General features: G+C 43.0%; 1 protein-coding gene across 2 annotated transcripts in view; it reads right to left on the bottom strand.

Annotated features, from left to right (window-relative positions):
• DPY19L1 (dpy-19 like C-mannosyltransferase 1) overlaps positions 1–16,648 on the bottom strand; it is a 94,122-nt gene extending 77,474 nt beyond the window's left edge. Inside the window, exon 1 of one of the 2 annotated variants that reach the window (XM_061165381.1) lies at positions 16,327–16,648. In XM_061165381.1, the coding sequence (XP_061021364.1) occupies positions 16,327–16,624 (298 nt within the window). In that variant the 5' untranslated portion in view covers positions 16,625–16,648. The remainder of the gene's footprint in view (positions 1–16,326) is intronic. The other variant, XM_061165380.1, reaches the window with a different exon arrangement.
• Between the last annotated feature and the right edge of the window lie 830 nt (positions 16,649–17,478).

Below are 17,478 nucleotides of genomic sequence, written 5' to 3'. Positions count from 1 at the left end.
AACACCATTCACTATTCTTATATCACAAGATTCATCTTACTGTAGGCTTCTGATTAAGTAACTACAAGGAAACCAACTATGAAATACTCTTAGAAATGAAAGACAAGCAGCTCAGATCTTATTGTCTTACTTTTATAAAGGTATTTCTACATAAAAATTTTAAAGTTCATTTTACCTAGAAGATACTAATGGTTACAAAAGACAAAGAGTTACTCTTTCTAGATCATTGAAATTACAAATATTTAACTAGGTTTGTCATTTGACATTTGTTTGTCAAGGGTTCTTTGATCTTTTGAAACTTTGATTTCTTGTTGAGCAATCTACTATCCACTTCCTTTAAAGATGTCATACCACCATAATAAAATTTGGGCTTTATTTCCTTAATGACCTAACTATTATGTCCTGAACAGATTATTCTTCTGTCACAGAATGTAAATACCACCTTTATCACACTGAAGAACTGTTACACTTACACTTTGGTAATCCCTTAGGGATTGTAACTTTTATTTCATTCATAAATAAATATGGGAAGAATCTACATGTTTACAGCACATATATGTTATTATCCATAAACATATGATTCAATTATTCCAACTCTCTTTTCAATTGCCCCTGACAAAACTCCTATCAGTAGAACTAATAATATAAACTTAACTCATATTTCTTATCAAGTCTTTCCTGGGAGTTTTAACACTTTTTCCCCTGCTAATAAACATGAAATTTTGTTTTCATTATACTTCACTGGATATTGTTAATGTATTTATTTTTGAAGTGTATTTATTTGTAATGTATTTCCTTTGCTATACAATTGATTCTTTTAGTGTTTTTTTTTTTTTTTTTTTGCTTATCATCTCTAATTCTCCATTTTAAGTAATACTTTAAAGAGATCATTTCGTTCCTGTTTAATAATTTTACTATTAGTTTATTCTTCCCATCTGACAATAATGATAAACTTCTAGAATAATACTAAGTAATTCTGGTAAAAGAGGGCAAACAGTATTCTGGTGACTTTAACAGAAATGCATTTTACATTATGCCTTTAAATTAGCCTCTGACCTTCACAATTCTGCAGTAATACATATGATTTTTCAAGATCATCAGCTCTCTGTTCCCTCAGAATACTATAATTCGTCAGAAGGAAGAAGACACAAAGTCCTTTTGGTGCCTTCCTTTAATTCAATTCTTGCAGCACTAGGCAATTCTTGGATTTCTCAGCATCTGAATGACCCTCTTTCAGTTTCCAAGGTTGATTCATAATCTGACCAATGTTTTAAATTCCTCTTTTCATTTCAATTTAACAATAACAATAGCTAATTAGTAGCAGTTGTAGTAATAAAGCAGCTAACATCTGAATTCTTATTACCTGCTAGGCATTTTTAAGCGCTTTACTTGAACTAACATAATAAGTCTTCCCAAGCATCCTATGTGTTAAGTACCAATGCTTCCCGGGTATACAAATAATAAGGGCTTCAGGTGGCTCAGTGGTAAAGGATCCACCTGCCAATGCAGGAGACTCATGAGGTGCAGGTTTGATGGGGAAGATCCCCTGGAGGAGGAAATGGCAACCCACTCCAGTATGCTTGCTGGGAAACCCCACGAATAGAGGAGGGCTACAGTCCACGGGGTCGCAGTCCAAGAGGTTGCAGAGAGTCGGCAGGACTGAGCGACTTAGCATACAGCATACATATAGATAATAAGTTGATTCTCAGAGAACTTTAGAAACTAGCCCAAGAAACAAAGCAGATAAACAGAGAAAGGGAAGTTGGAAGCAGGAATTCTAACCTAAGACCCCTGTACTGTGTGGCCTCTTGTGGAGGACAGAGGGGCTGTAACAAAGGACTCCTTAACCTAAAGTATCTTACTCCCCTTTCATCATTCTTTTATTATTAAAAAAAAAAAAAGAAAAAAAAAGCTACAATTCATCTGTTGATAAGGGCAGTGTATTTTATAGAAGCTATTTTTATATAAAAGTATAGAATTATGCTTTAATTTATTCAATTGAGATAACTTCTACGTATATGTCATCTGAAAATGAAAACCCCAGTAAGTAAAGCAGATACTGCCTTGTGAGCACATAATTTAAGCATAAAGACATAAAATGACAAAAACTTCTTAAAGCATCCCCAAAGAGCTTTTCATGCCTTCTTGCCTACAGAAAAGATTACGATTTTCTCTAAATATATTCTGGTGATTATTAATCCTGTGTATAGTCTTTTGGCGGTGTCACAAAATTGATAATTTTTCCAGTTTAACACATATGTTATTTTTGTCATTCTAAAAATCAGAACATTAAAAAAAAAAAAAACCTTTCAAAAAATCCAAAACTATTCTATAAGAAAAATGGTGTTCAAAGAGTGAAGGTTTGCTTTGTAATCTAACTCAGAAGACTGCAATCCTGTGGCTGAGAATTCTGTAAGGCTCTTAAGTTTTGCTGGAAGCACACAAATTACCAATACTCTGAAACTAAACTGGCCACTCCTTCCATTTTCTGATTAAAGAAATTTCGTACCAGATTATATGTCACATTACATCAATTTTCAGCCTTACAGGATTTGAGCTGCTTCTTCATTGAAAATTATTCTTCTTCAGTTATTAGAATCCTGTTTAAACAAAATAGAATGTAATTCCCTGAGGGGAGAAACAATGTTTTACTGAATTCTACCATAGTAGTACTTAGCAAGAAGCTGAAAACAAAGGCTGACTCAAATGCTGAATTAATGCATATAAGGGGGAAAATTAAATAATCCTAAATCATGTCCACATAATAAACCAAAGTTGAATATACTTTGATAGCTAGCTACACACACACACACACACACACACACACACAGTGTGCACGTAATTGCTTTGTTTTCAAAAATAGAGTCCTTGTGATCAGTGTAAATCGGACCCTTTGCCTAGGTGCAGCCTGCTGCCTAAGCCTCCAGGTGGTTAGGGGTGCTCTGAACCCCAGCACAGTAGAGTTCCAGAGGCCCGCCGGGCTCTGCTCCCACTGACACACCTCTGTCCAGCCACAGCTCAGAAAGTGCAGAGTAGGTGCCTCGTGTTGCTCCCCACCCCATGCATAGCCTGCATCACTTCACTGCGCTAAGGAGGGCAGAAGGAACCAAGAAAGAAACAGAACAGGAGGTTCTTCCACGCTGTCCTGCTCAGTCCTCAAGGGCTCCTAAATCTCATCCCCTCTCCAACCAGCAGATCCCCCGGATCTCTCTCCCCAACTCTCGAAGTCTCTCCCTTCCTCCAGGTCGCCTTGCCCTAGCAGGTGACTCAGAAGTCCTGGTCTCTTCCACAGACCCTCCTGCCCACCCACCCAGTTAGGATTCCTGGGAAGTGGAGCTCCGCAACCTGCTTTCCTAAGGTTCCTCAGCCAAGTCTTCTGCACACTAAAGTTGGACACCCACCGTCCTTTCTCTCTTCCTCCTTCTAAGGCAGAAAGCGGGAACTGTGAAGCTATGAAGCCAGGGTGCCGTGGCCCCCTTCACCCCTCTGTGATAACCTGCCAGCCACAGAGCTCCAGCCACGACTACGGATGCCCACCTACCCTGCACTGAATCCCTTATGCGTGGACCTCATAACTAGTACTTGCCTTAATTCTCAGAATTCCTTCACAAGCTCTCTCAATTTGAGTCTCACAACAATCTTGTATTTATTCTCATTTTACAGATGAAAAACTGGGCCTCTGAGAGGGTATTTCCCCCAAAGCAAGAACTTGGACCCAGCCTCCCTCTCCAGCCAGTTTCTCTCCACAGTGACAGAGCTGCCTCCCTTTTGATCTGCATGCATTTGATGACTTCATCTTGTAACAATATTTATATGGAGAAATACACTCTAAGTCCAAAATGACTTGCAAAATTTAAAAATACAACTTATTCCTAAATTGAGGTTAATCCGTACTTAAAGCATTCTGCAGTTTTGGCCTCCCTAATGCCCAAGTGACAAAATGACATAAAAAGAAGTTAAGGACTCTTCTTAAATCCACTGGATGAGATTTTCAAATCAATCTTGACAAGTTCCATATTCAACCTCTTCCTAATATTACTAACAGTTGTTTTCAAGGGACCATTCAGAGTTTACAAGTTTCTTTTCAGAAGCTGAAGTCACTAAGAAGTAGTCTACCAGTTTCACACCAAGTCTTTCCTGGAGAAGGAAGTCAATATCTAAATGTACAGATTTAAGCATCTCCTCCCCATGTCTGAAGTCCCATTGGCTTTTCCATGGCTCACACCATGAAGCCCACATTCTGGCCTTTTTCTGGTTAATCCCACCACACACCCTTCACACAGGCTGCACAGGGCAACGATCCTCCGAAATACCTAGCGTTTTAATGATGCTTCCTGATAGCTTCCCTGATAGATCAGTTGGTAAAGAATCCGCCTGCAATGCAAGAGACCCCAGTTCGATCCCTGGGTTGGTAAGATCCCCTGGAGAAGGGAAAGGCTACCCACTCCAGTATTCTGGCCTGGAGAATTCTATGGACTACTGTCCATGGGGTCGCAAAGAGTCAGACATGACTGAGTGACTTTCACTTTAATTATGCTATATGCCTGAAAACTCTTAATTCCTCCTTCAAAGTTAAAGGAATTCAAAAGTGGTATTTTGAGAAGCCTGTCCTGCCAACATACTTATTAAACCTTGCTTGTTGTATTGTTGTTGTTGTTTAGTCGCTAAGTTGTGTTTGACTCTTTGTGACCCCACAGATTGCCCACCAGGCTCCTCTGTCCATGGGATTTCCCGGGCAAGAATACTGGAGTGGGTTGCCATTTTCTCCTCCAGAGGATCTTCCCGACCCAGGGATTGAACCTGTGTCACCTGCATTGGCAGGCAGATTCCTTACCGCTGAGGCACCAGGAAAGTTCATTATACCTTGTTAGGGAAGTTAAAATGGAGGAAGTCTTGTTCAGGCTTCAGAAGTAGGAGAGCAGGCCTCTGATCTGCTTCTGACCTCCCTGGACACTGCCCAGAATCCATGCCTGCCTGCAAGCACAGCAAGTCTGGAAGCACTTTAGGGAAGAAAGGGAGTAGGTCTTAGAATTTTCTTGAGCCCCTGAGGGTCTGGCCAACCCCCTCTTCCCTGCTCCCAGGGTCTAAGATGTCTTGTGACTCACAAGATGAAACAAGCAGCACTGTAAAAGACGGTAAAACCAGAGCTGCTTTTTTGCATGCTAACTGATGACGGCATCAGTTTGTGTATTGGAATTATAAGTGGGATCCCTCAAAGCTGCAATTTGAAGTCTCACCAATGGTCTGGCCACTGCCTGGGACCTTTTCCCAATTGGGACTCCAGATTGCTGTCATTCAGGACTCGCCAGCACTGTTCAAGTCTGGATGTTGGTGATGTATGTGCTGTTACACATGTATGTTTCACATATATGATAGTGAAGGACAGGGAAGTCCGGTGTGCTGCATTTCATGGGGTCTCAAAGAGTCAGGCACAACAGCGACTGAACAACAATGCTGTTACTTCTATTGTTTCTATTTTTTTTCTTTTAATGACTGTATGTTTAAATTAAGTCAAATAATCTATAAAAAGTTGAAATTGTTTATGTGTTTGTAAGGCACACTTTCTTTTGTTAATGAATCCTTCAAACCTAAAGCGAAAGTAAAAACTTTCCTCCAAAGTTACTTTATCACAGTTCCGTATGCTAGAGTACTTGAGACTGAGCTTATGGTTAATTCATCTTAATATCCACAACTTCTAGCATCATGCCTGGCACCTCAATGGGTTGAACTGTTAAAGGACTATCACCAGGCAAGAGAAATTAGAGAATATATTCAAGTAAAGAATCTGAACAGCTAAGGATAATATCTAAGCATTCCTAACTGCTCAAAAGTTTCCCATTATGTGAAGGTAAAATGGTTAATCCATCTTAATATCTACATCTTCTAGCATCACGCCTGGCACCTCAATGGCTTGAGCTGTTAAAAGACTACCACCATATAAGAGAAATTAGAGAATATACTCAAGTAAAACACCTAAACACCTAAGGACAGAATCTAAGCATTCCAAACTGCTCAAAGGGTTCTCATTATGTGAAGGTAAAATACACATAACAAAATTAATATACTGAAAGAAATTATGCTTCTAATCTATAGCACCTAGAATAAATCAAAGCCCAGTTTCCATGTAGTAAACTAATAAGTGAAAAAGACATTCTTTAGAACCCAGTCTGGGAAAGAGAAAACAGTCATGTATACCTCAGGCTCAGCTCCTTCCTTCTTTCTAGCACCTATTTTGTATGTCATAAAATGCTTTAAAGTCAACAAGTATCTAAATACCACTTAGGTGCACAACACATTTTCCTAGAAACTGAGAACATTAAAGAAATATAAGCTAACATCTGCGGCTTTAAAGATAAAATCTTTGAGAGATAAGATTTAGGTACATAAAATAATGAGCGAACACCCGCACCCAAGCAAATAGCACAAAGTCTATGAACTGTAAGAAATCTGAGAAGGCAGATCAATAATGGCCACTCAGGGCAAGGTTTATTAAAGTGGGATTGGGTGGGCAGAAGTGGGGGGAGAGGCTGGATTTCAGAACATGATTACAACTGAGGTGAGGATTTATGTTGAGTAGCCAAAACACAGCTACAATAAAGCTGGATGTGGACTCTGATCCAACACAGCAGAAGAATCCCATCACTAATATTGATGATACAGAATACTCATGATATTGACTATAATGAGGTATCAGCTGAAGGCTCACTCGCTATATATACAGGGTGTCTGGCTCTCAGAGCTCTATGAACACCAGGGGTGAGGGGGTGAGCGGGGTGGGCGGGCAGGCGTTGTCATAGCTGCTCAACCAATGGTACCAAGAACGGGAGCCAGCAGAGTGCCCCCTGGGCCAGAAATCTCTACATTTTTAAGAGATCATTTACTCTCACACTCACGCCACACAAACATTATCATTTTTTATGTGCACCACGACATACAAAAAAAGGTTCAGAAGCACTTTCAGTCAGTAAAGAAACAGAGCAAGATTCAGAAAGAACATCATAAAGCAGCAACATAGAGCAAAAGTGATCTAAACCCTGGGATTGCATTGGAATCATCAGTGTTGCTAAATAAAACTAGAGATGTCTGGGTATTAATCCAGGGCTCCTAAATCTGAAACTCCAGATTTTTTATTTCAATACTTGAATGATTCTAATATACAATCAAGGTTAATTATCACTGGTACAGAAATGGCTGGAGCAAAATATTCATACCTGTTCACAAAATGTAAGAATTGGCTGCTTTGTACTCCCCATGTTTTCTAGCAATAATTAGGTCACCTGGGAGCGTATCAGGAATTCAGACTCTCAGGTCCCATTCCAGATCCCCAGGCCCCTGAGCTGATTTATAAACACTTCTAAGGGCAATGCCTCAACACACAGCACACTGGAATCATCTCGGAGCTCTGGACACTGCTAGGTCCGGGACTGGGGATGATTCTCACATGCAACCACGGATGAAAACACTGGTGGCGGTGGGGCATGTTAAGCCTGCATTCCTGAGCCCCCACTCTCAGAGATCCTGATGCAATAGATCTCACTTGGGGCTTGGAAAGCTACATTTTTAACAGTTTTTATTATGAAAAGGGAAACATGAATTCAAAAGGTATTCTGAAGGAAAAATTGTCAAAATCCTGACAGCTGAGAATTATAATTAAGAAAGGGAAAGAATTAAAATTAAGAATCAAATTATTTTTTACATTCTTAAGAAGAAATATTCCTTGGATTTCATATGACTTCTTTAGCCTCAGTCTCACTTTCATCAAATGTGAAATGAGGGTTTTTACTTGGTTATCTCTACTCCTAGCATTTAATAACTCTGCATAGCTACAACTGGGGGCATCCCTAGTGGCACAATGGTAAAGAACCGGCCTTCCAATGCAGGAGACACAGGTTCAATCCTAGGTTGGGAAAATCCACTGAACAAGGAAATGCCAACCCACTCCAATATTCTTGCCTGGGAAGTCCCATGGACAGAGGAGCATGATGGGCTAGGGTCCATGGGGTCGCAAAGAGTCAGACACAACTTAGTGACTAAACAGCTACAGCTACTAACACTAATAAGGACTTCATAGTCTCCAAAGGACCTCCATGATTATTTTGTTTTTCTTTTGGATCTTTCTGCTCCCCAAACTAAAAGCCTTGGCAGGTCTGACCCTTTTAATTTGTTTTCTTGGTTCAGTAGGCAAAAAATGCACTCAATTGATTAGTAAGACACTGCCTCTCAAAGTGAGAGGCAGGACTATTTTAAAATTCAGTCATGACTGCAAGAAAACTATATAGCTCCTAGATAAGATCAAGAATTCACAGTGGTCTATGTAATTATACTTGTAAGGTTGACCATAGTTAACTTGAATCTGCTCCATATATTTGACACTGAGCAAAATAGTATCTTACAACAGGGAAAATTTAAGAAATTTCAATTATCATAAATAAACCTAACAACTATTTATCAGTTGTAGTTCACTGAGCACTTTCAAAGATTAAGCAAAAAGATCCAGAACTCCTTTTGAGGCAAAAAATGGCTCTTATTTTCCCATGAGGCCCAAGGTCACATGACTGGGATAAATCAAGGCTTCCAGGAGAGCCTGGGTTTCATGGAAGCTCAAACAGAAAAAATGCTAATAAGCACATTTAACCAAAAGGATGTACTGGCATAAAGGAGAAAACTCCTGAGGAATAATTTAAAAATCAAGGACAAAGGTTTACTTAGAAGTGAATGAAAACAGAACATGGAAAGTAAATACCACCACCCCCAAACAGTATAAAAATTAGACTTCTAAACAGAGAATTATACAATGTAAATTTTCACACTTTAAAAATATTTATGTATACACATATATTAAAGTGTGTTGGTCGCTTGATCGTGTTTGACTCTTTGTGACCCCATGGACTATAGCCCACCAGGCTCCTCTGTCCATGGAATTCTCCAGGCAAGAATACTGGAGTGGATAACCATTCCCTTCTCTGGGGGATCTTCCCAACCCAGTGACTGAACCTGGGTCTCCTGCATTGCAGGCAGAATCTTTACTGTCTGAGCCACCAGGGAAGATGCCAAATATTAAAAATATTTATGTATATACATATATTAAAGTAGGTAATACTTAATACAACAACTACCCAATACATGTGTTTTTAAAGCAATAAATTCTAACTTCCTTTTAAAATCATATCCTCACATAACATGGACAAAAATATTTTAAAAATCAAACAGTAACTTACATTAGCAATTTTAATAAAGTAACTTTCTCTTGACTGAAAAAAATGCATTTCAGTTTTTAAAGAACAAGTAGCGATAAAATATACACCTGAAATAATATGGTAGGCTCACTAAATGCTTCTGAGCAATCATAGTGAAACTGTAAAGCTTTAGTAAATCTAACGGGAAAAAATGTAGAAGCTGCATCTCTTCCCTAGAGAGAAAAAAAAAAAAAAAGATCCATATATACACAATACACCCCCAGGCCCATCATATGAAGCAAGAGATTTTAACAAGTTCATTAATCAATAAGCCATTTAAGTTTTAAGGTTACAGCTATGGATTCTCAACGCTTTGTATTCTCTCCAAATTTCAAACTGCCCTTGGGTAGCACATTTTGCTTATCTGTTAAATGATTAAGAAAACTATGACACTGATTTTTAATATTTTGCTCTGCTTTTTTTAATGACAATCCCAACCAACCAATCAAAAACAATTCAAAATTTAGTAGTTTCCAAAAAAAATAGTTATGCAAACACAAAATGGAGGCTGACAGGTTGACCATAAGGATTTAGCAAACAGAGCAATTCCCTAAATGAACATAAGCCACCAAAGTAGAACTCTTGCTAAAAAAGTTATTAGGTCTTGGAATATATGAGATCATCTTCCCATTACAGTATCTTTGACAGCTGCCTTAGATTGTAGATCTGAAACCTACAATTCAATAGATGTACCAAACAAGTCAAGATCATCGTTGTTTAGTTGCTAAGTCATGTCTGACTCTTTGCGACCTCATGGACTGTAGCCCAGAAGGTGACTCTGTCCATGGGATTTCCCAGGCATGAATACAGGTATGGATTGCCATTTCCATGTCCAGATCTTCCTGACCCAGGGAACCTGAGTCTCCTGTCTGGCAGGCAGATTCTTTACCACTGAGACACCCGGGAAGCCCCAAGAAGCCAAGATACCTTAACTTTAATCTCAGGCTTCACTCAGTGAATTCACAAGAGATGTCAGGCCATTTACCTGTCTCACTTTAGTTTCCTCACATATAAAATTCCGGGAGTTAACTTTTAAGTTTTAGATTTTCATGAAACTTCCAAGGAGATCAAAGATGAGAGAAGTAAGAAATCAGGTCTTTTGTTAGGGACATTAAAATGGAGGAAGTCTTGCTCAGGCCTTATCAGGCCTCTGACCCGCTTCTGAGCTCCCTGGACACTGCCCGGATTCCATGCCTGCCTGCAAGCACAGTAAGTCAGGAAGCACTTTAGATAAGAAAGGGAGTAGGTCTTGGAACTCTTGAGCCCCTGGAGGTCTGGCCAACCCCTCAGTGTCTAATGAAATCCTATGTCTCACAAGGTGAAACAAACAGCATAGTAAAAGTTAAACCAGAGCTGCAATTTTGCACGAAATCAGTTTGCAGCCTGAGATTATAAGCAGGAGCTCCCAAAGCTGCAATCTGAAGTCTCACTCGTGGAGAGGACACTGCCTGGGACCTTTTCCCAATTGGGACTCCAGATTGCTGTCATTTGGGACTGCCCAGCACTGTTCCAGTCTGGGTGTAGGTTGGCCAAATTTGGTGAGGTATACGATGTTACTTCTTTCTATCGTTTCTATTTTTCTTTTAATGATTATACATTTAAATTAAGTCAAATAATCTAGAAAAAAAAATTGAAACTGTTTATTTGTGAGTAACAAGTGGTTTCTTTCGTTAACGAAAGCTTTGAACCTAATATGAAAGTAAAATTTTGGCAAAACGGTCTTATTTAAAAAAAAACTTTTAAACATACTAGAAAACAGTAGCACTCTGCTAGTTATATTAAGTACTTTATGATTAGTATCGAAACATGGGGGAAAGAGTCTGAGCTGTGACATTTGCAGCACTGAAAGCCTGGAGGGCAAAAAGCAGTGGTTACTGTTAGGAAGTAACAGGAAAACACAACGCAGAGCAGTGGCTTCTTAGGCAAATCTGAGCTGGTGTGAAAAGAAGAATAAACCCTCACCCTTCTCAATTAAAACAATATTCTCAAATTAAAAATCTGTCAAGATGGCAAGTTTTCAAGTTATTGGCCAAGTGATTTATAAACTGCATTTTAAGATATAGTTGGTGCTACTGTTCATTGGAAGGACTGATGCTGAAGCTGAACCTCCAATACTTTGGCCACCTCATGCGAAGAGTTGACTCATTTGAAAATGCCCTGATGCTGGGAAGGGTTGGGGGCAGGAGGAGAAGGGGACGACAGAGGATGAGATGGCTGGATGGCATCATCCATCAACTTGATGGACATGAGTTTGAGTAAGCTCTGGGAGTTGGTGACGGACAGGGAGGCCTGGCGTGCTGCAATTCATGGGGTCGCAAAGAGTAGGACACGACTGAGCGACTGAACTGAACTGAATTGTAAACTAGAAGATAAATCCTTGGTCACTATAATGAATCACTCAGAATTTCTGTGACTGATTTTGGTGACTATGCTACTAGGTTAACATTTGCTGCTATGATTAAAATCATAAAATGCCATCCAAGAATCAATTACATATAGTGAAAGTACTGAAAAACACACTTGATAATTTGTTACTTTGGAAAGGAAGTCAAATATGATGAAATATGCCAGGCAAACATGAAGATATAGGACCTCTTAAATGCACTTGCGGCGGGCGGGGGGGGCGCGGCGGCCGTGTGGCAGGAGATAGTAATAATGCTAAGAAAATTAGTATTAAAGCAAAAATAAAAGTTACAATAGTTGTAGATTTATGTACTCTAAAAATTAATTCTTCCAGTTTTTAAACTTGTTCCTGCTCAATGATTTATGAATAATGAAAGATCATCCATGGAGAACTGATCTTCCCTATGAAACAGGACTGCTTTTTATGGGATTAACTATAATGTTTACAAGTAGTGTTTAAGAGCATGAACTCTGGAGCCATATTGCTTGGGTTCAACTCCTGACCTTTCCACATTCTAGGGGTGACCTTGGGCAAGTTATTTAACATCTGTATGCCTCACATCCCCCATTTGGTAAAATGGGTATGACGATCAGCGTCATGGTAAAGACTGAGTTATTAGTTAAATGAGTTTGAGCTAAGTCAGTTAATCTAAAGTATCTGGAACTATGCCTGGTACACAGTGAACCTCACAAATGCAGAAATGCTATCATGAATTCCCAAGAATTTTAGTATCACCCATTTGCTGAAGACTCCCTATTTAGGTTCCCACTCAGCCCTTTTATGTCCCTCATCTACTTTACATTTGTACTTGGACTTCTCACAAATGTCTCAAAGGTAACATGTCCCAAGATAGAATGAAATCTTGACCTTCTCCCTTAAATCTGTCCTCTCACCACATCCCTAGTCTTCACCATCTCCATGAATCTCCAGTTAATACAACAGACATATCAGATGATAAATGGCAGCCCACAGTCCATGTTGGGAAAACAATAGAAATTAGAAGAAACCTTAGTAAACTTTGCTGTCTGTGTCCACATTTAAAAGAGGAGCAGGGCAGTTACACTAGTTCCAGGGGACTACTGCCAAGTAGGAATGTCAGCTCTGTGATGAGGGACATAGATACTTAGATGCTCAGTCATGCCCGACTCTTTGTGGTCCAGGGAAGCCTGTGATGAGGGACAGACTGTTCCTAAAGGGAAGCAGAACATGATTTTAAAGCTACTGATGCTTCCTTCCACGTCATCCCACCCCATTCTGGTTTGTCTGACCTGTGGCTTAGCTATCAGGATTTTTTTTAAGTTTCCAGGTGACACCAGTATACAGCCAAGATTGAGAACTAGTCTAGTCCAGGCCTCCCATTTTAATATCTGTACAAACTGAGACTCAGAGAAGCTACATGCTTAGCCCAGGCACCAACAAGTTCGAAACAGGTACAGAATCAGCAAACAGTTCTTCTAAGGCTGTTTACAAACAGCATTTTTTGAAAAAGGACAGAACAGAAAATCAGGGTGTACTGTATATTACAGGGTGAGTAGAGTACATAACCTTTTAACTTTAAATATTGTGTACATACTGATCCTTAGTCTCCACTTCCCTTTTCAAATTCATTCTCCTCCCTTCTCTGCCTTGTTCCCAGCCCCAGGAGGCTGACTCTACACAATGATTCAGCTGGGCCCCTTGCCAAAGCTGGTCAGCCAGTGAGAGGCACCAGTGGGAGACCAGAGGGTGGGCAGAGTGTCTGGGATCCCTCCTCTTGGGTGATCCTGTCCCCACTGCACAGCTTTCCCTGGGTTCAGCTCCGGAGGGAGCTCCCTTTCCACTTCAGGTCCAGAAGTGGTGGCATCTTCCCCCTGGTGACAATCCCTGGGTGCTTCAGTGTCCTTTGTGGGTTCCTTAAACCTGCTCATACTTCTGAAAACAGGCCACTTATTAAATCTGCTTCCTGCCAGGACACTGACATACACAAATAGTTTGACAGACAGACGCATAAATGTACAGGGTTGGATTTTCACAAGTGTGAGCAGGTCTGGCGGAAATTGTGTTGCTTACTGAAGGTTGTGGTCAAAAAAGCTGGAGAAGCAGTCATGGTTTTTCCTACTACACCACTGCCTCCCCTGGCTGATAAAGGGAGCTACTGGGTTAAAACTTCTAAAAATAAACATTTCAAAAACCTTCTTTATGACTGTTACCATTAAATAGTAAACAGTGCCTAAAAGAAAGACATGTTTAATAAAATGAATTTTAACAGAACTTAGACTGCTGAACAGTGGAAAGGGCCAGTTTGACAAGAAGTGAGTTTCCCACTTCTAGGAACCCCAAGTCAGTCTCTCTTTAAAGGGTGTGCTTCTATCAGGGAGCCCCAAATGGTTAAAATTTCTTTCAAAACATAAATGAAGCAATTTTTGCCATAGCTAAATACTGTACTAAAAAACCACATCATGTCAGCTCAACTCTCACTGATTTGTGGAGGGGAAAGAAGAGTGAAATGAGACAGGTTTCAAAAATGTCCAAACCCTCCTCCTTTTTATAGGATCTGAAAGAACAGATCCAGAGAAAGAACTAAGCATCCCAGGTCTGACTACTCTCCAGAACCATCTTTCAAGCTGCCCTATGGCCTCACGTAAACAGCTATCAAGGACAGAAAGTCTCTAGGCCTTGGTCTGGTCATCCAACCTCCATCCATCTGATGGCCAGTGCCCAAAGTACATCCAAAACTGTGGGACCTTCACTGTACCTCCTTCTAATACCTGAAGTGCCACATTGCTATAGTAATATAAAACTGTACTTAGGTCTGAGCATTACTAGATCCAAATATAAGCCATCCAATATAAGGTTCAAAGGAAATGCAATTAGGAGCAAAGAAAACATGCACAAAAGTGGCAACAGATATTCTATGGTTTGTTACCATAACCTCCCTGAAGGAATGATACCATTCCATATTTTGCTACAAAGTGGTCAATGTTTACAGCAGCTAGTGGGGGGGGGGGGGGGGGGTTGCAATTTCATCCTGTTGTGCATGTGTGCTAAGTTGCTTCAGTCCTGCCCAACTCTTTGGGACCCTATGGACTGTGGCCCACCAGGCTCCTTTGTCCATGGGATTCTTCTGGCAAGAATACTGGAGTGGGCTGCCATTTCCTCCTCCAGGAGCTCTTCCAGACCCAGAGATTGAATCCCAGGTCTCCAGAGGCTCCTGCATTTCTGGCAGATTCTTTACCACTGAGCTACCAGTGAAGCCCCCTTCATCCTGTCACCAGATATCAAATCAGTATCATGCATGCGCTTTTATAATAGCAACTAAAACTTGTTAAATGCTTTGATACAAAGTGTCTAGACATGTTGTACCCCAGCTCCTTTGAGTTCTGCTCCTCAGGACATGCCCTGGAGTAAGCAGGGCAGGTGATAAACCCGTGTCACAGAGAAGGCAACATTCACAAAGGAAATAACTTCAAACTTAACCAACTTAAACACCTTGAGCTGGATCAGGAGCCTCTGTCTCATCCACTGTACCATGCTGCCTCCCCAAGGTGAATTTATCTAACCTGCACGCTGACAAGATTTTTCATGCTCACTACTGAAAAAAGAGAGAAACATACTGAAAAAACTGAATTTTTCTAAGCTTGAATCTATCATAGAAAAAAAAAGTACCCCAATAGTAATATCAACCTATCTGCACCCATTAAAATATGTGTGTGTGATATCTGTGGCTTTAATTTAGTAGCTTCTAGTGATGCCTGTGATCTCAGGGGAGGCTGATATGCTATATTTTACTCCCTGATCTATACTGAACTCCAAATTCTTTGATGTCACTAAGAGAATTAGAAAGGACAAAGAGTTAAATAATTCAGTAGCCAAAGTCCATTGATGACATTATATAGGAAAGGCAGTGTTACAGCTTTTTACTAGCTGACTTAGAAAAATCAGGCCTATCATTCAAACTGCTGTAACTTGCCTTATCAGAATGTCAATCAGGAAACAAAGGAAACCTAAAGTCGTTCCACAACACGCGAATGTTTCAACTTTATTTTTTTCAACACATCATTTCACATTATCCGTTCGGTCAATGTAGTGGATGAGGTGGAGAGCCCTCCATACCGATCATTGCTAGGTCAGCAGGGTCCCAGCTTGGGCGCCCCAAACACAACGCGACCTGAAAAGTATTTGCGAAGGGGAATCACAAACAAAGTGCCATCGGCTGTGTTTGCAGTCAAGACGAAAAAGGCACGCTAAAATTTAATGATAAGTTTAGCAACTTTATAGAACAGCGGACGAGCTTTTGCTTTGAGCTCAGCAGAATCGCTTTCAACCCAAAGCAAACCATCCTCCCGGACAGGGGCCGAGATAACGGGAAGGCGGCCGGTCCGCGCCAATCAACAGCGCCTGAGTCTGGTTAGCACAGACCTGCCAGTTCGCAGCCAGGCCGGGCAGCTGTTGATCTCGAGGCCATTTTTTTTTTTTTTTTTTTAAAGCAGAGCAAGTAGGGAGTGAGGAAGGCTGAGCCTGAGGGAGGGGGAGTGAAAGAAGAGATAAGAACGTCCCAGGAAAAGTCGAAGAGGGTTGCAAACTGGCGGGGACCGACCGGCGGAGCTCGGCGGCGCGGAAGCGGGAGGAGAGCGGAGAGAAAGGGTAGAGGGGGCCCGCGCCTCAAAGTTCCGCGTCCCGGCGGCGCCCGCGCGCTGGGCTGCTCACCTAGCAGGAGCGTGGTCCAGGTTCGGCCGCGCCCCGAGCGCCGCAGGCCCAGCGCCCCGCGCAGCCCGGCCGCCAAGCGCCCCCCGAGGCCGCCCCCGGCGGGCGGCGCGGCGGACTCGGCTCTGGGCCCCTTCCTGCCCGCGGCGCCCTTGCGCCGAGGGGACGGGGGCGCGCGCTCGGGCCCGGGCTCCCCGGCGCCGACATCTGGCGACCCCCTCAGCGGTGACTGCGAGGCGCGGGGCGGCTGGGGCGGCTTAGGGGCCGCCTCCCGGTGCTTGTTCCGCGCCTGCAAAACCATCTTGGCATAGTCGCGCCCGCTCGCTGCGCGCGCCCGGACGGCGGCCGGGAAACGCCGGGCTGGCGGGGCGGCCCCGGCGCCGCTCACTCTCCGGCAGGCGGGCGGGCGTGCGGAGGGCGGGCCGGTCCCTCCCCGCGAGCGGGGAGGCGGGGAGAGCTGCAAGGCCGGGCGGCGGCTGCCTGCTGGCGGTGCGGCCGGGAGGCGGCGCCGGACTCGAGCGCCTGCCGCCGTTGCCGCCGCTCCGGTTGTCACGGCGACCGCGGAACGCCGGGGGGCGGGGGCGGGGACACTGTGAGCGGCCGCGGCCCCGCTCCCGCCGCCCCTCCGCTCCGGACGCGCGCTCCCGGCCGGCCAACGCGCACGCGCGGACTTCCGGCGGGGGCAGGGGCCGCCCAGCGACCCATGCCCTGCTTCGGACCCGCGTGGGGCTCGGCCAGGCTAGGGCACGAACCGCCCTCAGGGAGCAGCTGTCCCTCCCATTGGGAGCGGTCGGGAAGAAGAAAGGGCCCTCTGGGGGAGCGGGCCGCTGGTGGAAGTTTCGGACCCGATTAAGGCTGAAAGTGGAGACCGGGGAAGCCCGCGTGGCACCAGCAGCTCGTAGCGGGAGCGGCTGGACCGGAGTCGGGAGGCGGGGGCGGGCAGGCGCTCGGGAATGACCACGCGGGGGCGCTGTGCGAGCGCTCTGGCGCCTCGGTGGCCCAGCCGCTGGAAGAAGAACCGAACAAAGTAGAGCCACTGGATCACGTTACTCCACGACGTATGGCCTCTCAGTTTAAAATGCTACCGAAAGCAGCTCCCGCGCTAACTGATGCGACAAGCAGGGCAGCCTGATTTAAAATGGCATCAGAGTATCT

The sequence above is a fragment of the Dama dama genome, chromosome 18, assembly GCF_033118175.1.
Source record: "Dama dama isolate Ldn47 chromosome 18, ASM3311817v1, whole genome shotgun sequence".
Lineage (NCBI taxonomy): Eukaryota > Metazoa > Chordata > Mammalia > Artiodactyla > Cervidae > Dama > Dama dama.
Note: the sequence above shows the minus strand (reverse complement) of the source record. Positions and strands in the feature narration are given on the sequence as shown.